At 38.1% G+C, this 25,584-nt stretch overlaps 1 protein-coding gene across 31 annotated transcripts in view; it reads right to left on the reverse strand.

Moving 5' to 3' along the window:
- Window positions 1-21,720: 21,720 nt before the first annotated feature.
- Window positions 21,721-25,584, reverse strand: part of LOC127445815 (bromodomain adjacent to zinc finger domain protein 2B-like) — a 122,225-nt gene continuing 118,361 nt past the window's right edge. For all 31 annotated transcript variants that reach the window (XM_051706177.1, XM_051706174.1, XM_051706200.1 and 28 more), the window contains one exon: window positions 21,721-23,126. In XM_051706177.1, the coding sequence (XP_051562137.1) occupies window positions 22,970-23,126 (157 nt within the window). In that variant the 3' untranslated portion in view covers window positions 21,721-22,969. The remainder of the gene's footprint in view (window positions 23,127-25,584) is intronic.

Raw genomic sequence — 25,584 nt, forward strand, 5'->3', positions numbered from 1 at the left:
TACCCTTTTGACTATATTATATGTGATCATTTGATTTCTTTCCTGTTCAAAGAATTTTTTTTAAGTTACAAAGAGTACTTTAAAAAGACACAAAGAATGGGCATTTAATGTCATATGTATTTAATCAAATCAAATTCAAAATAAACACTCAATTACAAAGCCTAACAAAACATGTACATTTCAAATAAAAAAATAAAAAAATAAATTACATAATTGATAAGAAATTTAAATAATAATAAATTAAACTAAAATAATTATTTAAACAACAAAAGCTTGAGTGATTCAAAACCAGATTTTTTAAAAAATACAACCCGATCGACAATCGAACTGTTTCCACAATAATATTCGTAATGAAATACATCTATACAGATCCAGTAGTTAGCAGATAAATACTTAGCTTAATAAAGTAATTGTTTACCAAAAATGCTAGATTTAATAAAACTTTACATAGACAACAACTTACCGTGCTCTCAGGCATGATTGTTCTTTCATTAGCTCCACCCGTAACATCAGTCTGGAGACTGCGGGCCTGAGGCTGCTGTGACTTAAGGCCGATCTATACTTCTGTGTCAAACCTACGGCTCTGTGGCTCAGCAGATGGATACTATTGTGTCTAATGTATCTGTGTGCTGTTGATAAATGTATGAAAATGTGTTCCATCACTTTGGATAAAATCGTAGGCTAAATTAATGTTTGTGTATTAGCAGGAACAAGGATGAGTAGATATAAAAATCTAACAAACTTGTGTGCCTATGTGTTTAAAGAAGCCGTAAAAATAATGGTTTTCTCGTTTTACTTTTTACTTAACCTTTGAGAAAATAAATTGGCTAAATCTTTTATTATTATTATTATTATTATTATTATTTTATGCACTTTAGTTTAAAATGAAATGCACTCATTTAACAGCTGGGGCTTCCTTTCCCAATAACGATTGATCTTAGTGGTTAAGAGACTTTTCTACCAATGATTTTACGAATGTTCGTTATTTTTTAAGTTCGTTTCCCAAAACTGCGCTTAACCTGAACGTGCGAGGACGCTGTTTAAGTGTTACTTAAGAGAGTCGCTGTCCATGTGACAGTGCTGAAATGTGACCGTATAGTGCTGCTCGTCATTGCCACTTCATTATATTTGTGCGTAACTTTAAAAACGTTTATAATTTACCTCGCTGGGAATATTAAAAATATTTTCTTAAATGTACAACTTCATTCACCACATAATAACTGCATTTTGTTTTGCAGAACGATATATTTATTTTACACAATCACTGCTTCGTTCATCAGATGTGCATTTTAATATTTCGTTTTGAAAATTGACAAAATTTCAAAAGCTTCCAGGATCAGTGCAGACAGCGGATGCCCTGTGTATGGTTCTGCTAATGACAACAAGCATTAATTCAATATAACAAGGTTATACAGACGATTTTCATGCATTGCAGAATGTTATTTACTTTTTTCCTTCTCTCTCTGATTGTAATTTTTTACAGTTCTCTGTAACAATCATGCCACCACTCTGTTGTTACCAACTAGTCCACAAATAACTTTTATTTGTTTACTTATTAATTTATCTGTTCATCCAATAATGACTAACCATTTTCTGAATGTATTATTGTTATTATTATTATTATTATTATTATTAGCCTTGTCGGCTAATAATAATAATAATAATAAAATAAAATGTATTTATACTGATATTAAATGAGCATATAGTGTAGCTATAGGTATTTAAATTGTATTAGGTGTAATTTTGCGATTGTCCTGCAAGTGTCTGCATAAGTATGTGTCCTTATGATGTTCTTAACGCTCTATGATTACTCCAGAGCACTCTTTAATCTATGAGCATTTTCAAGTACTACTTAAATTACGATGATTTTGGGAAATGGGCCGCAATACTAAGATGAATCTTAAGATGGATTCTACGATCTACTTAGGCTTACGATGCTTCTGGGAATCAAGGCCCAGGAATGTTCTTTTCAATAATAACACAGTGCTGTTGAGTTTATCTGTCTAGTTGCGCCAACTTGTGGACTTAGGAAACAACGTCAACAATTAAAAATTGGGGGTGGGGGGGGGGGTATGCACATCAGCAGGTTAAGGTAAAAATGATAATTTAGTCTCTTAGCCCTGTTGACAGCACTAACAATGACCTTGGCTATCTAACTAAAAATGATGGACCTTATGGATAATTTTATTACATTTTGTTATGAAATTAAAATGTGTAATTATAATACATATAATACTTTCCATAAAAATAACTGAGAATTTCCATAATGTTTGTCCTTGGATTAAATGCATTAATTTTGGTTGAAAGGGTGCACCCGTTATTATAAAAACAATTTTTTGCACTGTCTTCTTGCACTTAATTACCATACAGTAACACACACAGACGTACAATATTAGCATTCTAGAAGATTTGTTTATGTTATTATGCGCTATTGTAACACCCATTCCTCCTCAATTTTGGCTTAGCAGGTAAGAAGACTTTCTCCTTGGGCAGACATCAGCAGATGGGTTTGAGGCGTTTAGTGCAGGGAGTGATTTTTTTATTTTTTTTTACTGGTTTCTCATGTCAGAAAAAGCATGAAAGAGCAATGTCAATTTTAAACGCTCATTTAAAACCATCAAACTATAGCTAAGACTAATTACTCAGACAAAAGGCATACCGACTGTAACTCCGTCGGCACGCAGGACTGCACAATGACCCTTATTTATGAATAATGAGCAGTATATTGCAGTTGGAATGAATAAAAGGTACACCTGCTCCTTCTGTACTCCCTTAATCGCATTCACCATTACATTTATTAAAACGCCATGAAAACAAATGTATTACATAATCATACAATTTATTCAATATAAAAATAATATATTATAGATATGAGACTAAACTCCCAGTCAGCATATGATGTGGCTTGCAATCTCTTGCGTCGTCCATTAGAGACACCAACTCGCAACAGCACAAGTTTTGTGCCCAGCAACAAGATTTTTCTGCGTATGGCATGTGTAGTTTACAGTGAGTGGTAGTTCGGGACAATATTTAATTAAAATTGAGCCAAATATGCAGAGCGGTACGAACTGTTATTCTGGCTAAAAAGATTAAGGCAGTAAGACGGCGTGGGTTGGCCAATCAGATGAAAGGGGCGTTGCAGTGCCGCCCACATATACAAATCTAATATTGTTTTTATTTTATTGTTTTAACAATGGACAAAAAAGACAAATTTAAATGAATTCTCACTTTCCGTTTCTGAAGCATAAAAATAAAACTAAAAAAAAAAAAAAAACTAAAAAAAAAGCTGTTTTTACCCACATGGAATGTCTCCCTCCATTTTTTAACCTGCTACTATTGGCTCCAAAAGTGGATTCATGGAAACCAGGTCTCATTAAAGTCATAAAGTCATTACCATAGCTATTCTTACCTGTTAAAATTTTATTTCTAGATATCGATAATAGTGTTTTTACTTGTTAAAATCACATTTAAGATATCAGTAATTCTATTTTCACTAGTTGTAAAGGCTATATTTGATATCAAGGCAATAATTGTTACAAGTAGAGCTCCCTTTACTGATATCAATAATTACATTATTACTAGTAAAATGTTCATACTTGATATCAACAATTGAATTACAGCTAGTGAAAATGGTAATTTTTGATATCAGTCATTTAATTTCAACATGTTACATTTGGTATTTCTGATATCTGGAAGTGGATTTCAGATATCAATAATTTGGAGTGTAATTAATGATATCTAACAAGACTTTCTTACTAAAACAATTACATTACAGATATCAGAAATTAAAATAGTCACTAGTGAAAACCGAATTACTGATATCAAAAATAAGCATTTTTATTCATTGGAATTCAATTTTTGATATCAAAAATTGGCATTTCCACTAGTAGAAATTACATTCTTGATATCACTAATTCTATTTTTACTAGTAAGGAAAGAATTGTTGATATGTGAAATTGGACTTTCAGCTAGTAAGAAACTAATTTTCGATATCAATAATTGCATTTTGAATAAGAGTGAATGACATATCGGTGTGAAACTTTACTAGTGAATATTCAGTTATAGATATAAAAAATTATGGTTTTTACTAGTTGAAATCCCATTTTTGATATCACGAATGTGATACCTGCGAGTGATGACATCATTTTTTATATCAAGAATTCACATTTTTACTAGTGGAAATGTAATTATTGATATCAACAGTTGGCATTTCCACTAGTGAAAATCACATTCTTGATATCAAGAATGTGATTTCTGCGAGTGATGACGTCATTTTTGATATCAAGAATTCAAATTTTTACTAGTGGAAATGTAATTACTGATATCAACAGTTGGTATTTCCACTTGTGAAAATTATATTCTTGATAACAAGAATTAGAATTTTAACTAGTGAAAATTGAATTGTTGATATCAACAATTCATATCCTGCGAATGAATAAAAGCTAAAATGGCTTGCCATAACATTACTGATGTAAACAAACAGCACCATCACTATTTGAAAAAAGTTATTTTTGATCAAATCTAGACAGGCCCCATTTCCAGCAGCCATCACTCCAACACCTGATCCTTGAGTAATCATGCTAAATTGCTAATTTGGTATTAGAAAATCACTTGCCATTATATCAAACACAATTGAAAGCTATTTGGTTCGTTAAATGAAGCTTAACATTGTGTTTGTTTTTCAGTTGCCACAGTATGCAATAGACTGGCATGTCTTAAGGTCAATATTAGGTCAAAAATGAAAAAAAAAAAAAAAAGAAACAGCTTTCTCTAGAAACTCGTCAGTCAACCATTGTTTTGAGGAATGAAGGCTATGCAATGCTTGAAATTGCAAAAAACCTGAAGATTTCATATAAAGGTGGACACTACAGTCTTCAAAGGCAAAGGACAACTGGCTCTGACAAGAACAGAAAGAGATGTGGAAGGCCCAGATACAACTAAACAAGAGGATAAGTACACCAGAGTCTCTAGTCTGAGAAATAGATGCCTCACATGCCCTCAGCTGACAGCTTCATTGAATTCTACCCACTCAACACCAGTTTCATGTACAACAGTAAAGAGAAGATTCAGGGTTGCAGACCTTATGGGAAGAATTGCAAAGAAAAAGCCACTTTTGAAACAGAAAAACGAAAAGAAAAGGTTAGAGTGGGCAAAGAAACACAGACATTGGACAACAGATAATTGGAAAAGAGTGTTATGGATCTTAACCCCATTGAGCTTTTGTGGGATCAGCTAGACTGTAAGGTGAGAAGTGCCCGACAAGACAGCCACATCTATGGCAAGTGTTACAGGAAGCGTGCAGTGAAATGTCACCTGAGTATCTGGACAAACTGACATCTAGAATGCCAAGGATCGTCATTGCTGCACGTGGAGGATTTTTTGATGAGAACTCTTTGAAGTAGTTTAAGTTAATTCTTTTCAAATTGTAATAGTCATTTTTCACATTGTGATCAGCTGAATGCCACTTTAGTGAATAAAAGTACCAATTTCTTTCCATAAGAGCAAAATCTGTACATTATTTCAAACCTTTGGCTGCGAGTGTATATGGCAAAAAGTAAATGTTGAATGTGAATATTTTTTCCAATTTTCCTTTTCTTTTCCATAGAGAAAGGTTTAGAGTGAAATTAGGGTGAGTAAATAATGACAGAATTTTCATTTTTCAGTGAACTGTTCCTTTAACTACTATACAACACTACTATACAACATTATTAATGTCCTGATAATACATTGTGATCAGCTGAATGCCACTTTGGTGAATAAAAGTACCACTTACTTTCCATAAGAGCAAAATCTGTACATTATTCCAAACTTTTGGCTGCCAGTGTGTACATATACATACATACATACATATACACACACATTGTATTCAAATATGTAGCTAAATTCAATATAACATATTTTAGTAAGCAAAATGTTATTTTATTATATTATATATTGTTTTATATGATTTTAACCACATTTTAAATTCCATATAGCCTATTATATTCATATGATGTCATATCGCATGTGTTATACAGGTGCATCTCAATAAATTAGAATGTCGTGGAAAAGTTCATTTATTTCAGTAATTCAACTCAAATTGTGAAACTCGTGTATTAAATAAATTCAGTGCACACAGACTGAAGTAGTTTAAGTCTTTGGTTCTTTTAATTGTGATGATTTTGACTCACATTTAACAAAAACCCACCAATTCACTATCTCAAAAAATTAGAATGTGGTGACATGCCAATCAGCTAATCAACTCAAAACACCTGCAAAGGTTTCCTGAGCCTTCAAAATGGTCTCTCAGTTTGGTTCACTAGGCTACACAATCATGGGGAAGACTGCTGATCTGACAGTTGTCCAGAAGACAATCATTGACACCCTTCATAAGGAGGGTAAGCCACAAACATTCATTGCCAAAGAAGCTGGCTGTTCAGAGTGCTGTATCAAAGCATGTTAACAGAAAGTTGAGTTGAAGGAAAAAGTGTGGAAGAAAAAGATGAACAACCAACCGAGAGAACCGCAGCCTTATGAGGATTGTCAAGCAAAATCGATTCAAGAATTTGGGTGAACTTCACAAGGAATGGACTGAGGCTGGGGTCAAGGCATCAAGAGCCACCACACACAGACATGTCAAGGAATTTGGCTATAGTTGTCATATTCCTCTTGTTAAGCCACTCCTGAACCACAGACAACATCAGAGGCGTCTTACCTGGGCTAAGGAGAAGAAGAACTGGACTGTTGCCCAGTGTTCCAAAGTCCTCTTTTTCAGATGAAAGCAAGTTTTGTATTTCATTTGGAAACCAAGGTCCTAGAGTCTGGAGGAAGGGTGAAGAAGCTCATAGCCCAAGTTTCTTGAAGTCCAGTGTTAAGTTTCCACAGTCTGTGATGATTTGGGGTGCAATGTCATCTGCTGGTGTTGGTCCATTGTGTTTTTTGAAAACCAAAGTCACTGCACCCATTTACCAAGAAATTTTGGAGCACTTCATGCTTCCTTCTGCTGACCAGCTTTTTAAAGATGCTGATTTCATTTTCCAGCAGGATTTGGCACCTGCCCACACTGCCAAAAGCACCAAAAGTTGGTTAAATGACCATGGTGTTGGTGTGCTTGACTGGCCAGCAAACTCACCAGACCTGAACCCCATAGAGAATCTATGGGGTATTGTCAAGAGGAAAATGAGAAACAAGAGACCAAAAAATGCAGATGAGCTGAAGGCCACTGTCAAAGAAACCTGGGCTTCCATACCACCTCAGCAGTGCCACAAACTGATCACCTCCATGCCACGCCGAATTGAGGCAGTAATTAAAGCAAAAGGAGCCCCTACCAAGTATTGAGTACATATACAGTAAATGAACATACTTTCCAGAAGGCCAACAATTCACTAAAAATGTTTTTTTTTATTGGTCTTATGATGTATTCTAATCTTTTGAGATAGTGAATTGGTGGGTTTTTGTTAAATGTGAGTCAAAATCATCACAATTAAAAGAACCAAAGACTTAAACTACTTCAGTCTGTGTGCATTGAATTTATTTAATACATGAGTTTCACAATTTGAGTTGAATTACTGAAATAAATGAACTTTTCCACGACATTCTAATTTATTGAGATGCACCTGTAATGATATGACTTGTCAGTGCTTGAAATTTCTTGTCAGCTAAACATTTTTATACAAAATTTGCAACATTGGAACTTAAAATTTAAAATACAATTCCACATTGTCACTTTTAAGTGCTTGTACTATTTTATTTATTTGTTTATTTTTAGTGCCATGTCAGCAACAAGGCTATCCACAGAAAAGTGTAACAGAGAGAATGCTTCCTTGAGGGACCCCTAGTTCTTGAATATGTTAATTTGACAGGGTAGTTCCTATCTGAATATGGAAACGCCTATTGGACAGGAAATTGGAAATAAAAATGAGTAATTTGCCTCGAAGACTGAATTCATATAGATCTTTAAGGATGCCATATCTCCATCATAAGCCTTCCCCAGGTCGAAGAAAAAGGTTACAATATGTTCTTTTTTAATAAAGCTGTCCCGTACAAATGATTCCAGTCTAATAAGGTGATCAAGTGTGCTTTTTCCTTTTCTAAACCCACACTGGAATTTACTGATCTTGTGTTCAGACTCTAGTATCCACACTAGACGGTCATTGACCGTTCTCTCCATAGTTTTACAGAGGCAGCTGGTCAGTGCTATTGGGTGATAATTGTTAGCATCAGAATGGTCCTTGCCTGGTTTCGGTATGGGTATAATTATTGCTTGTACTATTTTAAAAAATAAATAAAATACAGCTGTATGAATATGACCAGCAATCTCTTATTTAACACTGTGGCCATGGGAAAGTGAACATTTACAGTGACAGCACAACATTTCAATTCCAATTTCACATGTTGTGCAAAGAAATATATCAGCTTTTTTCAGCTTGTTGAAAAGTTTCTTTTGGGCATTTTTAAATTGCATTGGATGATGACAGAAAGCAGCAGAGAGCGCCAAGCACACGAGTCATTGTCATGGTAACCAGATAGATACTGAGCAGATTGCTGCGGATAGATAGAATTAAAGTATCGTCAAATCATCGTGCAATGCAATAAAATATCTTCCCTTCCTTCAATCAATACCAGACAGGATACCAAGAAGGACGTTGATGATATTTAATTTAAAAGAAAAAAAAAATCAGTGAGCCTAACAGCTGAAACCAGGACATTATTAATTTTTTTTGAGAAATAACGGGACACTGGGACACACCTGGGACCGAATTCTGGTCACCCTAGTTTTCTACCTGCTTTGCTTCTCTCCATGATGTACTGTAGGGATTCCCTCCCACTCTGTCTTTGCTAATATAATGAGGGCAATCTGCTAGTGCTATCGCCACCTAGTGGCATCTTCATGTTGGACTCAAGATGGCGCCGAGTATGGCTGCTGCGTTGCGAGCTCCGACACAACATAGTAATGTTTTGTTCACAATTCTTATGCTTTTTGTCTTGGATGTTGTCTGCCTTATTGTCTACAACAGACAAACACTTTTGGACATTGGTTCAGCAATCTCACACCGTAAACCGGACTTCACATTCCTCAATGCCGACCCGCTGTTTACAAACACGCAAGCGGAGCCCTTTGTCTGGGCAGCACGGCCGCGGAAACGCAGGAGGAAAAGGGGAAACAGAGCCGGCGTTCTCATCAGAGTAAGACGCCACGCAAATCGACCCCCGCTACCCACTATTCTACTGGCAAATGTTCAGTCTCTGGATAACAAGCTCTGCGAGCTGAAAGCGCGGATCTCTTTCCAACGAGATACAAGGGACTGCTGCATTACCAACAGAAACTTGGATGTCTGCGGAGATTCCAGACTCAGCCATTGAACCCGTGGGTTTCTCCGTGCACCGAGCGGACAGAGCGAAAGACCTCTCAGGTAAAAGCAGAGGAGGTGGTGTATGTTTTATGATCAGCAAATCCTGGTGTGATCAGAGGAACGTACATTCTATCAACTCTTTCTGCTCTCCTGATCTGGAATTTCTTATGCTTCTGTGTCAACCATTCTGGCTACCGAGGGAATTCACAGCGGTCATTATCACAGCTGTGTACATTCCCCCACAAGCCGACACAGACCGGGCACTCAAGGAACTGTATGGGAGTATAAGTGAGCAGGAAACCGCGCACCCTGAGGCCGCGTTCATTGTGACCGGGGACTTTAATAAAGCCAGTTTAAAATCAGTCGCACCAAAATATCACCAGCACATTAGTTTCAACACACGAGGGGACCGGGTTTTGGACCATTGCTACTCTCCGTTCCGGGATGGCTACAAATCCCTCCCCCGCCCACCATTTGGCAAATCGGACCACTCTTCCATTCTGCTTCTGCCCGCTTACAGGCAGAAATTGAAACAGGAAGCACCCACCCTCAGAACGATCCAGTGCTGGTCGGACCAATCAGATTCTACGCTACAAGACTGTTTTGATCACACGGACTGGGAGATGTTCCGGTCCACCTCTGATGACGACATCGAGCTTTACACTGATAGCGTAATGTGTTTCATCAGAACATGCGTAGAGGACATCGTTCCGACCAGAACTGTACGAATCTATCCGAATTAGAAACCTTGGATCAATAGCGATGTTCGCGCGGCACTTAATGTGCGGATCTCCGCTTTTAATTCCGGGAACGTGGAGGAGCATAAACAAGCCCGCAAAACGCCAGTACAGGAGTAAGATTGAAGGACAGTTTAACACCACCAACTCTAGAAGCATGTGGCAGGGAATTAACATCATCACGGACTTTAAAGGGAATAAAAACTCCGCCATGAACACCGCTGCCTCTCTACCGGATGAGCTAAATACTTTTTATGCTCGTTTCGAGGGAAATAAAGCAAAGGAGCTTGTGGTGGACTTCAGAAGAAAAGACAGTGAACACAGTCCCATCACCATCAATGGAGCACCAGTGGAGAGAGTCAGCAGCTTCAAGTTCCTGGGTGTCCACATCACTGAGGAACTCACATGGTCCATCCACACTGAAGTCGTTGTGAAAAAGGCTCATCAGCGCCTCTTCTTCCTGAGACGGCTGAGGAAGTTTGGAATGAACCGCCACATCCTCACATGGTTCTACACCTGCACTGTGGAGAGCATCCTGACTGGCTGTATCTCCGCCTGGTACGGCAATAGCACCGCCCACAACCGCAAAGCACTGCAAAGGGAGATGCGAACTGCCAGACACATCATCGGAGGTGAGCTTCACTCTCTCCAGGAAATATATACAAGGCGGTGTGTGAAAAAAGCTCGGAGGATCATCAGAGACTCCAGCCACCCGAGCCATGGGCTGTTCTCACTGCTACCATCAGGTAGGCGGTATCGCAGCATCAGGACCCGCACCAGCCGACTCCATGATAGCTTCTTCCCCCAAGCAATCAGACTTTTGAACTCTTGATCTCCCACGATCAAAATACATCAGCACTGCACTTTATTACCCTTACTCTTATATCTCACACCGGACTGTCATAAATTATATTATTATTATTATATTATGTTCTCTCTTAACAACTGACTATCAACCGACAGCTTGAATGTCAATACAGTACAATACTGTACATTCTATATATATATATATATATATATATATATATATATATATATATATATATACTTTTTTATATATTTTTATTTTTTATTTTTATTGAATAATGTGTATCTATATAGTGCGTATTGTATACTGTACAGTGTATGTTATTATTTGTATACTGTTGAGTGTAATTATGTGTATAACAGATGTTTAAATTGTGTTGTGTTAATTTGATGTTATTGTAAATTGGTATATGTCTCATCACTGTCACGACTGCTATGTTGATCGGAACTGCACCCAAGAATTTCACACACCATTGCACTTGTGTATATGGCTGTGTGACAATAAAGTGATTTGATTTTTTTGATTTGATTTTGATGTTAAGGTGATAGCGGGTTTAAAGGTTTAAAAACATAAAAAATGAAGAAAAAAAATCGGTTTTTTTATTTATTTTTTTTCAGAGTCATGAAAATGTGTTTTTGTTTAGTTTGTTTTTCCAAATATGTTGCTTTTTATTTTTATTGTTTGTTTTTTTGTTTTACATTTAGTTTTCGTTTTAGTTTACAATAATAACCTTGGTGCCAACGTGTTTGTGTGATGTCACGCACCTGCATCTCGGCGAAATCTGAGTTTAAAATTTCCACACGACTTTCCAAATTGGAATTATGACTTTAAGTGGCTTTCCAGTGCACTTTTCCCAGTAGGAAGTTGGAAAATCTGACTTTCCGAGTTGAATGGAATGCAGTATTATGGTGCGTTCCATTTGTACTCGGAAGTCGGAAATTCTGAGTTCCTAGTAGGGACTTTTAACTGGAACGCCCCCTCAAGTCAGAGTTCCGACTCGGAAACTTGGAGGAACCGCAACAATGATGCGTTCCATTTACCTCGGAAGTCGGATGTCGGAGCTGGGAATAACGTCACACCCGAGTTGACCTCCAGTACACAAGTCGGAAAACTAAGATGGACATGTCCAGGCAAACCTTTGTTGTGCTTGCTCTTTTGGAATTCAAACGGAGTGAGGGAAGTAGCCATTGTTAACAATACCAGTCGATAAAAACATAAAGCAGTATTTTGCACAGATAATGCCGAAGTATCATGTCCACAGATAGAGGTTGGATAGTACTGTGTGCACCACTGAGTTTATTGAGACACAGACAAACAGAGGCGCTAATAAACAATATATTACTACTGTTTCACTTACTGAGCAACCATTTTGGATTCTGAAGTCGGGGTTGTTGCGGTTCCTCCGAGTTTCTGATTTGGAACTCCAACTTGAGGGGGCGTTCCAGTTAAAAGTTCCAACTGGGAACTCGGAATTTCCGACTTCCGAGTACAAATGGAACGCACCACAACCCCGACTTCAGAATCCAAAATGGCTGCCCAGCGCATCAACTGTAAGTGAAACAGTAGTAATATATTGTTTATTAGCACTTCTGACTGTGTCTCAATAGACTCAGTGGTGCACACAGTACTATCAAACCTCAATCTGTGGACATGATACTTCGGCATTATCTGTGCAAAATACTGCTTTTTTATGTGTTTTTATCTACTGGTATTGCCAACAATGGCTAGTTCCCCCACCCCATTTGTATTCCAAAAGATGCACAACAAAGGTTTGCCTGGAAGCGTCCATCTTGGTTTTCCGACTTGTGTACTGGAACGCGGTCAACTCGGGTGTGATGTCATTCCCAGCTCCGACATTCGACTTAAATGGAGCACACCATTAGTCTGTTAATGTATCTACATAAATGAATCCAATATCGGACATTCAAAAGAAAATGGAGCAGAGAAAGAGCGGGAGGTAGCAAACAATTTATGAGGGTTTTTTTAGAGAAGAAAAGTGAGTCAAAACTGTCAACTTAGGTATTTGCATTTGAAAATAAAAAGCTGTGAATTAGCACTTTTAAATATCCATCAAAAAATGGTATATTGTATATTATCCCCACCACAAACCCAAATTGGTCAGGGGGCCCAAAATTTGGTGCTACGCCACTGGTTCCAATCAGGAGATTCCCCTTATATGTACTTCACCTTCCACTGTCGGAGGGCTGAAACATTTAATAAAACGGTGAATCTGAACAATTTTTAAGTCATTTTTATTGAAAATTCTCTTGGAACGATCCTACAGCGTGGCCATCATTATTGCTTTCCCTATGAAATGTCCTGTGAAGGCATCGTTTATGCCATTTGGAATGCAGTACATGTCTTTTCATTGTAACACCTGATGGAAAAACCCGTCGCGCACAACGAATGACAGAAAAAAACACATAAAATCTGATCTGACTGTTCAGACTGAGACGCATTAAGAAAAAGCCGATTTTAAATGGATTCCAAACCACCTATGAATGTGGTTTGGATCAGGCTTGTAAAAATCAGATTTTTTTGTGTTTTTGTCCTGTTCAGACTACAAAAACCTAAATGGATTTGCGTCAGATTGGCCAAAAAATCAGATTTTTTTTCTGCCTGTGTGAACAAAGCTTAAGTCACAAGCTTTTATCCAAAACGACTTACAAATTAGAAACATATCAAGCAATTTGTCATACCAAAGTCAACAACGTTCACTTCCACGTTCCAAGAGTAGCTAGAATACTATAGAAGTTAGTGCAAAAGAAAGAGACAGACAAAGAAAGGGATTTTTTTTTATAATTATTATTATTATTATTTATTATTATTTTTTAGAGATGGTAAGATCCATAATGCTTGTGGATTGGTTAAGTGCTTGTGGAAGAGATAAGCTGTTTCTTGAATCTCGAGATGGTTTCCACAGATCGGGTGGAAGTCGGAAGCTCATTCCATCACAGAGGAACAAAGAAAGTTAACGATTATGAAATGGACTTTGTGTCTCGTAGCGATGGTACCACCAGGGGCAGCATCGTTCACTGACCGCAGAGAGCTAGTGGGGACATAGACCTGATGGAGTGAGTTGAAGTAAGAGGTGCTGTTCCATTGGCTGTCCTGAAGGCTAAAGTCAAAGGCTTGACTTTGATGTGGACAGCTACAGGTAGCCAGTGGAGTGAAATCAAGTGGGGGTTGAAGTGAACTCTCTTTGGTTGATTGAAGACCGGGCATGCTGTTGCGTTCTGGAGCATCTGCAGCGGCTTAATTTCACTAGCTGGGAGGCTCGTCAACAGACTATTGCAGTAGTCCAGTCTTGAAATAACAATAGCCTGAACCAGGAGCTGCGAAAAAAATTTTTTTATTTGCTTGCCAAATATATTATTCATGAATGTAAAGTGCTAAAAAATTAAACATCCTTGTTCTCGTTTAAAAAGAGATGTAACAATTTATATTAAAGTTTTGACCACCTCTTCTGACAAAAAAAAGCTACCAAAACTCAGAGCTTGTTTAAATATATATATACAATAAACAAACTAGAGCTGGGTGATTTTTTTTTATTTATTATTATTATTTATTTATTTATTTTCGATTTATTCGAATTTACGTTTTTGACACGATTTTATTTTTATTTTTAAATCGTGGAATCGAGATTTTGCATAAAATAGTAGCAGACGCTGTAGTTAGATACACTGTCAATCCACCAACGGCTGAATATAAAAGAGAAAAACAAATGTTCACAGCACTTGGCTTGATGCTGCCATCAATCTGATAAACTGAACATGTGTGGAAATATGCGCGGCAGCGCGCTCCAACGTAACATAGGTTAACAACACAGAGGCCGATATAAAAGCTGGTAATATTTCCAGTACGATTGTACAGTGTGATTGTAGTTAGACTTCGTCCATCATGCATGTTTACACCGGCTAAATCAAACAATAACTAAGTTCTGTGTAAGTTGTGTAAGTCATGAAGCGCTGCGATGCGCTTGTCATCCAGGGGTGACTCACATCCAGATGCTCATTAGACAGTGATTCTGGTGGCCATCGTTAGTGCAGGACGTTCACCTTTTCATAGCCGCTTGCCCCGTTTGTGCGACTAATAAGACCTCCTGTAACCCCCCGGCCGGGCTCCTCCAACCGCTGTCTGTCCCTCCCCTCCCATGGCAACACAGTCATTTTTGACTGTAGTGGACCGGTTCTCAAAGGCATCTCACTTCATTTCCCTCCCCAAATTACCCACAGCGAGGGAGACAGCGGTGATAGTCATAAACCACGTCTTCTGCATTCATGGCCTCCCGGTCGATGTGGTTTCTGACAGAGGTTCCCAATTTGTGTCTCGTTTTTGGGTAGAGTTCTGCAGACAGCTGGGAGCAATGGTGAGTTTGTCCTCTGGGTTCCATCCCCAGACAAATAGGCAGGCAGCGCGGGTGAATCAGGAACTTGAAAAGACCCTGCGCTGTGTGGCCTCTCGTAATTTGTCTTCTTGGAGCAATTATTTAGTCTGGGTCGAGTATGCCCACAACTCCTTGCAGTCATTGTCTACGTGGTTATCACCCTTCCAGTGTAGTTTAGGTTGCCAGCCCCCTCTGTTCCCTGCCCAAAAGCCTGACATTCAGGTCCCATCAGTTCACGCTTTCATTCAGAGGTGCTGGCACACCTGGAAAGCAGCCAGAGAAGCTCTCATACGGACTGGCACCCATGTTAAGAGGTCGGCGGACCGGCACCGGTCTAAGCCCCCAGCTTACGTGTGCGGTCAGAAGATTTGGTTGTCCTCTAAGGATATTCCGCTCCAACTCCCCTCACGTAAGCTGGGTCCCAAGTTTATCGGGCCATTTGCCATCTCCAAGGTCATTAGTCTGATGGTGGTCTGTCTTAAGTTACCTCCTTACCTCAAATACATTCACCCTGTTTTTCATGTCTCCAAAATTAAACCGGTTTTACATTCCAATTTACATCCCACCACACCCGTCCCACCTCCTTTGCGTCTAATTGAGGGCTCTCCAGTATATAAGGTCAGGAGACTGATCGACGTCAGGCGGAGGGGCAGAGGGTTCCAGTACCTGGTTGTCTGGGAGGGTTTTGGACTTGAGGAGAGATGTTGATTCCAAATATGTATTTTCGCAAAATGCACAGAACGCAGTTTGTGGACTAAGGAATATTCCTCTTGCTATTACCATATATGAAACAAGCACAACTGAATTAATGTGATTCTTGACTAGTAGGCACCAACCCAACACACTGACTAGTGGGAGAACTAACCAACAAGTCAACTAAACTATACACCCTCTAATACAGATATTAAAAATATTACATGCGACTGACCACAAGAGAAGCAAATATCCGTGTTTGTGGGATGACCGAACTCACTTTTCCACCGTGAATTAATTATCTGAACGCATGAGTTTTATCACTGAGAAGCCATGCAAATTTTGTTTTACATCTTTGTTTTACCATTTTTAAAAGCTAAGCTATATTAAACAAATGTCTCAGTGTAATACTTTAATACTAAGTAATAATTTACTCAGTGTAACGCATAAAACCCAAAACATCCACTATGTCACCAAAATCCACTACGCAGAGGATTAGATCAACAACGTCATCGCGCTACAGTCTGCAGCGAGGACCCTCTCGAGGAAACGCTGGCTGCTTCTCTCCACCGAGTTGTGTGAATGAGTCTTTAGTTTGTTGCTTCTGCATTTGTTTTGTGTAAAAAATTACCGTTAAGAGGCCCTTTCTCCATCACTTTGATGCTGTGTGTTTGTTTGTGGTGTATGCGTCTCTGTGTAAGGTCCCCGGTTACATCGCAACGGTCCTGCCTATTGCAACTACTGTTTAGATCTCACACAGAATAGAATAGAATGCCAGAATGTAATGTCAAATTGGTAATTATGTTAATCATGTTAAAAAAAGAGCCAAACACTGTAAATTAATTGCATGCGTTAATATCGACAGCCCGAGTTTAGACACTTTGGAACTGCAGTTTTGTTCAATGTGAAAACTGCATTTGCAATTGAAGCTCCATTTATACTGTAGTGCAGCTGTTTAACTGCACTGAACTGCAGGTGAACTACACAAACTATAGCTGTACTACATTGATTTGAAATTGTACATCACTGAACTGCTATTATTTTGCAATGAACTGCAGTTATACCAGTGTGGAATGCAGGTATACTTCACTGAACTGTAATAGTATTACACTGACTTTCAATTGTACTGTAGTCCACTATATCAGTACTGCATTTAAAAGGCATTGTAAGTGTAGTATAGTTTGTCATTGTGCAGTACAATATCATTGTGCTACACAAAACTGCACTTTTTACTACATAGATTGCAGTAATACTGCAGTCAGACTGCAGTTTAACTACAGTTCATTTTTGTAAGGGCTGATGCAGCGGTTACAAGGAGTACAAGGAGAAGTTACAGTTACAAGGTTCTGCAGAAATCATGGAAGGAACCTCTGTGTACCCCATGACAGGAACCTCTGGGGTGGCCATGATAGCAATGTTTAGGGTAGGCATAATATAAAACTCTAAGGTGGCAGAGACATGGAGCTGTGTGATGACTGGAAGAAACCTCTATGGCGGCAGTGACAGGAAACTCTGGGGCGATTGTGGCAGAAAACTTTGAGGCCACCATTATAGGAACCTCTGAGACTGTAGAGACATGAAGCTGTGCAACAACTACGGCAAGAACCTCTGAGGCGGCATTGACAGGGAGTCTGGGATGATCATGGCATAAACCCTTGATAGGAACCTCTCAGGCAGCAGAGACATGGAGCTGTGCAACAACTGTGGCTAGAACCTCTGAGGTGGCAGGGACAGGGAGATCTGGGGCGATCATGGCAGAAACCTTTGATGTGGCTATTATAGGAACATCTGAGGCGGCACAGATATGGAGCTGTGCAACAACTGTGGCAGGAACCTCTGAGGCGGCAGTGACAGGGAGCTCAGGAACCATGTGTGGACTGGGCAGTCCAATTGAACAAGTGTTTAAAAAAAAAAAAAAAACATTTACACATGCCTAGGCAAGCAGTATCACCAGACGCAAATATTGCTGCCTCAAGCCAAGGCGCCAGATGCTACCAGGGCTTGCCAGCCTCGCATGACACTAAGGCTGGAGGGATGGAGAGGCCACCAGTCGCAAAGCTGACTGAAGAGGTGAAAACACTCCCGGGATAGCTGTGGCAGGGAGCTCCTTTTCTCCACTTCTTATGCGGTGACTTAAAACAAATGCAGAAATCAGGTTTATTATTTCAGTTCATTATTCTTACATTATAGTTTTGACTTTGCAATGTCACAATAAAAAAACAACAAAAACAAATGCACTAAAAAGAGGAGACAGCTTTCTTAAAGAGCAGAATTTAAAAATGTAGAAAGTAGGAAAACTTAAGCATGCTAATATCCATAGTTTCATAATCAAATTAACCAAAAAAGATCTGATTCAAAATCTTCAAAATGAAAATATATCTGATGATATTATCTGATGTTAGGCTCAATACCTTACATCGTGGAGAAGGATTTTTCCCAGACCAATCCGCCGCTGGTTATGGTAAACGTAATTTGGAAGAAGAGAAAGGATTTAGAGCTTATTGCTTTAGAGCAGTGAGCAGAACATGGGAGTTTAATGCCACATGACAAGCCACGCTAGCCCCTCGTTAATGCTGCTGCCGTGGCGCACCATGAAATCTACTAGGGTGCTCCAGAACAATTACTTAATGGTCACACTGCTCCTGTTAGTCCAGCAGCTTGATGATTTGTTCAGTGCTGGGGCCCTTGTTGGTGAGGAATGTCAAGGCAATCTCTACTGGAAGGGGTTTGGGATGACCAGGCTAAAAGTGATGGTTAGATAGAGGAGCTATCCCAAATATGGATTTTGCCTGGTCTTGGACAAATTCAGTCAATGGCAGCTTGTCTATTGATGTTTTAAGATGTTTTAAATTAAAAACTAAGAGGAGAAAGCATAGAGAATACTGCCTGCTTACAGTACTTAAATACTCAATGTCTTGCCACTTCTGCACAAAATGTATTGCCATCTTGATCATCATAACAACAAACTATTAAAATTAATTAATATTATCATTACACTTATTAATCCTGAACAGACACGTTAACTTTCATGCCAAGCAATAATTTAAAACCACGTAGAGCATGTTTGATCTCTCTGACAGTTTAAACGGGTTAAGTGCTCTCAAAAGTGGACATAAGATACACTAAGAGGGCTCGCAAAGTTTAGATTGAGATATCAAAAGGATGAGGATAAGAAAAAAGGAAACCTTAAGTAAATTTAAAACTGCAAAAATGATTAAAAACCAATGAAAACAGCCCCTAAAACATACACTTTCCAAAATCTTGATGTTGAAAATAAAAGTTCATGTTATTTGTCAACTATCCATACACCAAGAAAATATAAGAGTTCATTTACAGTATAAACCATCAAAATTATGATTAAAGGCCACTTCATTTGTGAGCAAGTATGGATTATGGAGGCTGTGCCCTGGGCCTTGCATGACCATAACCTGTGCTTGTTCCTCTATCCACTTTTTCATTAGGACCCAATCTCATGAAAAGTCATACATAATTTACGAGTTGGCTATTTCGTATGATCTCGCACAATGTTGTTCACATAAACTCGTACGACTTCATCACGTGCAAATTCCCAGATGTCTAATGCGGATGTAAGCGTGCGTTCTGTGCACGAGGCGTTAAGGACATACTTATTAATATTATGCCCTTACCCAAACCCCTTAACTAAACTTAACCAATCAGTAGAGTGTTTAAACATGATAGGAAGCTGTTGTGTGTGACAGAAGCAAATAATTGTCGCGTATTAGATGGAAACAATCTCCAGCGACGTCATTGGCTGTAGTGAAAGTCGTAGGAATTCAAACGAGTAAGGTCACACGATATCATTCGAATTAGCCAAATTTAGAAAAGTCATAAGAATCCTGACGATTTCGCCGTAAAAGTGTTACGACAGAATACACAATGCCCAAAAGAATACATTAATAGGGTGGAACTGTTAGCAGAAATTGTAAGAAGAGGATGTGTGGTATGTGTGAGGTAGTGGCAGAAAACTCAACCTCAGTTCTCATGTCCATATTCTCATTCTCCAGCAGTCTCAGCTGAAGAGACACATATGTCATCTCCTGTCAGATGTATTTTGTTTATTTAATCTGTATGTTTTATTCAACAGAGGGCAAGAATGAGTCTTAAATATAGAATTTCAGTAATTTAACAGAATTACTTGTGGAATTACTTTGTGAAAGGGGGGGAAAAACTAGTGAGGCACTTGTACAATGGAAGTGAATGGGGCTAATCTATAAATGTTAAAATGCTCACCGTTTCAAAAGTATAGCCACAAAGTGTAAACAGTATGCGTGTTAACATAATTTTAGTAATAAAATCGCTTACAAAGCTTTTTTTGTGTGTGTGTGTGTGTGTGTGTGTAAAGTTATTTAAAATGTAACAACCTGGTTGCCATGATGATATTATGCCATAAAACATTTCATCCCATAAAAAATATTTAAGCAACTTTGCAATAATTTTGAACAGAATTTATGTAAATGCTTTTACAAATTTATAAGCTTCACTTTTTTGCATTTAAATGCCCCCAAAATGACTTTTGCTGCTTGTTCAATTTACTTAATTAAAAGGAACTAAAGCAACACAATTCTATAACATTTTGTCACAACTTGATTTTATTCCATTCTGTCCATTTAAATTTGTAAAATGGAAGTTTACTTAATCCATTTGAGTTGAGACTACATGAATAATTTTTGTGGTGTTAATGTATCATTGAAGAAACTGGGCAGGGGATTTCCTAGCATGATTTTTGCAAGATAAATATAAAGGGGGATATTTGTTTAACGTTTTATGTTATGTTGAGATTTAGAAGAGTTTCTGTTGTTATGGTGAAGAGTGGAGCTTAAGCTAACAAGAGGACAGGTAGATGTAGCACATGAAATGGATTGCTTGCTTCATTGAGCAATAGCTGTGCTAACTATAGCATAGTTACTAAACTACACTCTGTAGTGCTTCCAGCCAGCATGGATTTAGTATGCCAACATTCACTTTCACTAATTAAAATAGATAGAGATAAAATAAATATTTAAAATGAGATTTATTGAGTAACATTGACACGTCTAATTTTGTTAGGTTTACCCAATTCAACTAGGTTCTTTGTTGAGATTACATAGTAATTTTAAGTTAAGAAAACTCATGTCAAATATGTGGAACCACTGTCCATGATTCAATCAAGCTCAAAAATGTTTTACATTTTCATTTTTTTAAAATTATTATTATTGTGAAGGGAACATTATTCCTGTCCGGCTATGAAAGTACACTTCTCTCAGCTCCATAAGCAGAAAAATTTGCAGTGTTGGGGGTACTCCAGGACCAGGTTGGGAAACACTGGCTCAAGCAAACAGAACAATGTTTTAATAGCTACACAGAGCCACCGTGTTCCACTTTTAAGTGAAATCAGCATACGAATGTCTTGATTATAATGGTCTCTGCATAATAAGATGGGATATAAAAAATAATTTGAACATCTAAAAAAAAAAAAAAAAAAAAATCATACACATCAGCTTTAATGTGCTGCCATAAATTTATATGCACTTATGCATGCTAATAAACTGAACCAATTAGTATTTGTTTTACTTATTTGTACTTTAATTAATAAATATAATTATATTTTGATTCATTATACTAATTATAAAATAATGAATACAAAGTTAATGCATTGTTATTTAAAAATATTACACAAATTTTTAGTGAGCATTAACAAATGAGAGAAAATCTGACCATCGCCCACTGGGAAAAGGAAGAAAACACACAGACACTGTCTGGATTTAAAAACATCCTTTTAATAAGTCCGTGCCAAACATCCACACACTCGCACAAACATACACTCTCACATACGCACAATCAAACACACTAGTGAAAAATAATGCTCCTACAAAAAAAAAAAAAAAAAAACACGCTACCATTTCTTTCCCACATTATCTTTAAATAAAATAACTTCAAGTACTTGTACGCAGGTACAAAAAAACTCTGTTCTAGCTGCCTCCAGTGCGCCATGACTCACGCGGGAGACTCGGACACGTGGTTACAGAACACCTGCTGTCCATCTCCGAGTGCCTCTGGGGCCAGGGATACTGAAGAATACTCCAACAGTTTTCATATGGGTTCAGGTATGAGTTTCATACAGTATGCCTTTGAGTGGAGGCCTTGTTGTGTTTTATATAAGAAAATAATAACATTACAAAAATGGGAGAAAAACAACAAAACAAAAAATTATTTCCCTATACCCTGTTCTGGAGGGCAGGCACTACTAAGATTAAGGAGACCACAGTGTTTTGTAGAGGATATGTATATACTGTACAACAATAAATGTATATTATTAATCACTTGAAGACTAAAATTAATTGCTACAATCGTTCTAAGGCATAAACAATATCCAATGTCTGAAACAATATGTACACATCATTCCAAACAAGACTCAATATATTGATATTAATAGACAGTATGTACACATGGGTGCCTCCTGCTTGCTTGCGTGTATGTGTGTACAGTGATGCAGTTAGTTCACTTTCAGAGGGTTGAATACTCTGATGCCACATGGCACAGAACAGTGTAAACAGTATTTTTTTTCTTGGCTTTGTTTCATATTTGGAGAGAAAAACACAAACAAATAAACATTCCATTAGATTAAAGCAGTTTTGCTGTTTCTTCCTTTTCATAGAAAATGAAGAGTGGACCTTTCTTTTATTTAGTCATAAATAATCATTAAAAAAATTAAATACATTCACTATAATATTAACGATAAAGTAAAAAAAAAAAAAAAAAAAAAATATTTACAAGTAGTGGAAAGGGATTTTTCTCCTTAGTACAGCTCTGATGGTTGAAATTTCAGTGCGATTTCTCTTTTCTAGAAGGAATTGGTATTGCACAAAGACACCCTCTGTCTTGTGTCTTTTTGGGTGTTGGATGTGGGATTGGTCGGTCCTGAAGGGCCCTGGTTTGCCTCTGGTTCTGAGCCCTGGTTGCAGGGTTGAAATGACAGTCCACGGTGATCCAAAACCACGGAGCTCTGAGCAGCTCAGTTAGTCTGCTTGAGAAGCTCAGTCCACCTCTTCTCAAAAAATTTCCTCATGTTGTGCCCAGCCCGGCCGATGTCTGAATTGTCCTCGTTGAACTTCTCGCAGTTGTCGAACACCAGGTTGACATCAATGATGAACGTTTCCAAATTCTGATACCTGAAGAAAAGTGCAAACATTTTAAGTGAGTGTTTGCAACTGGTTGATTTCTGCCATAGAGTACAAAAGGAGATGTTAGGCAGAATGTTAGCCTCAGTCACCATTTACTTTCATTGCATATTTTTGCCACACAATGAAAGTGAATGGTGACTGAGGCTGACATTCTGCTTAACATCTTTTATGTTCTGTGGAATAAAGAAAGTCATACAGGTTTCGAACAACACGAGTAAATGATGATAGAAGTCTCTAGTTTCATCTGATCTATCGCGAAACGCCACACTGCTAAACACAATGCCAGAATCAGAATGAGCTTTATTGACAAGTATGCTTGCACATACACAGAATTTGTCTTGGTGACAGAAGCTTCCAGTGCACAAACAATTCAACAACAAGACAGAGATAATAAAAAAAGATAATATAAATAAAAAGCGAATAGAAAATATAAGTATATATAGAAATACACAATAAATATATATATATATATATATATATATATATATATTAGTCAGAAGTTTACCTTAGCCAAATACATTTAAACTTAGTTTTTCACAATTCCTGACATTTAATAGTAGAAAACTATAGTATTTGGTAGCATTGCCTTTAAATTGTATAACTTGGGTCAAACATTTTGGGTAGCCTTCCACAAGCTTTTCACAATAAGTTGCTGGAATTTTGGCCCATTTCTCCAGACAGAACTGGTGTAACTGAGTCAGGTTTGTAGGCCTCCTTGCTCGCACACGCTTTTTCAGTTTTGCCCACAAATGTTCTATTGGATTGAGGTCAGGGCTTTGTGATGGCCACTCCGATACCTTGATTTTGTTGTCCTTAAGCCATTTTACCACAACTTTGGAGGTATGCTTGGGTTCATTGTCCATTTGGAAGACCCATTTGCGACCGAGCTTTAACTTCCTGGCTGATGTCTTGAGATGCTGCTTCAATATATCCACATCATTTTCCTTCCTTATGATGCCATCTATTTTATGAATTGCACCAGTCCCTCCTACAGCAACGCACCCCCACAACATGATGCTGCCACCCCCATGCTTCACAGTTGGGATGGTGTTCTTCAGCTTGCAAGCCTCACCCTTTTTCCTCCAAACATAACAATGGTCATTATGGCCAAACAGTTTAATTATTGTTTCATTAGACCAGAGGACATTTCTCCAAAAAGTAAGATCTTTGTCACCATGTGCACTTGCAAACTGTAATCTGGCTTTTTTATGGCGGTTTTGGAGAAGTGCTTTCTTCCTTGCTGAGCAACCTTTCAGGTTTTGTCAATCTAGGACTCTTTTTACTGTGGATATAGACACTTGTCTACCTGTTTCCTCCAGCATCTTCACAAGGTCCTTTGCTGTTGTTCTGGGATTGATTTGCACATTTCGCACCAAACTATGTTCATCTCTAGGAGACATAATGCATCTCCTTCCTGAGCGTTATGATGGCTGCATGGTACCATGGTGTTTATACTTGCATTCTATTGTTTGTACAGATGAACGTGGTACCTTCAGGCATTTGGAAACTGCTCTTGTGGAGGTACACAATTTTTTTCTGAGGTCTTGGCTGATTTCTTTTAATTTTCCCATGATGTCAAGCAAAGAGGCACTGAGTTTGAAGGCAGGCCTTAAAATACATCCACAGGTACACCTCCAGTTCAGTACACCTCCTATCAGAAGCTAACTGGCTAAATGTCTAAAGGCTTGACATCATTTTCTGGATTTTTTCCAAGCTGCTTAAAGGCACAGTTAACTTAGTGTATGTAAACTTCTGATTCACTGGAATTGTGATAGTCAATATAAAGTGAATCAATCTGTCTGTAAACAATTGTTGGAAAAATTACTCATGTCATGCAAAAAGTAGATGTCCTAAATGACTTGCCTAAACTATAGTTTGCTAATATTAAATCTGTGGAGTGGTTAAAAAATTAGTTTTAATGACTTCAACCTAAGTGTATGTAAACTTCTGACTTCAACTGTACGTATGTACAAATACAAATCTGTTATATACAGATAGTGCAAGGGAATGTAATGGCAGAAGTGGTAGGATATGTTGGATAAATATAAATAGACTAAGCTGTGTACTGCACATAAGTATTGCTCAATAGGGTAGTTTTAACTGTTCATGAGATGGATAGCCTGAGGGAAAAAACTGTTCTGGTGCCTGACGGTTCTGGTGCTCAGTGCTCTGTAGCGCCAGCCAGAAGGCAACAGTTCAAAAAGGTAGTGGGCTGGGTGAGTGGGGTCCAGAATGATTTTTCCAGCCCTTTTCCTCACTCTGGAATTGTACAGTCCTTGAAGGGACGGCAGGGGGCAACCAATAATCCGCTCAGCAGTCCGAACTGTCCTTTGTAGTCTTCTGATGTCTGATTTCATAGCTGAACCAAACCAGACAGTTATTGAAGTGCAGAGGACAGACTCAATGGCTGCTGAGTAGAACTGTATCAGCAGCGCTTGTGGCAGGT

This window comes from Myxocyprinus asiaticus, chromosome 9 (assembly GCF_019703515.2).
Source record: "Myxocyprinus asiaticus isolate MX2 ecotype Aquarium Trade chromosome 9, UBuf_Myxa_2, whole genome shotgun sequence".
NCBI classification, from domain to species: Eukaryota; Metazoa; Chordata; class Actinopteri; order Cypriniformes; family Catostomidae; genus Myxocyprinus; species Myxocyprinus asiaticus.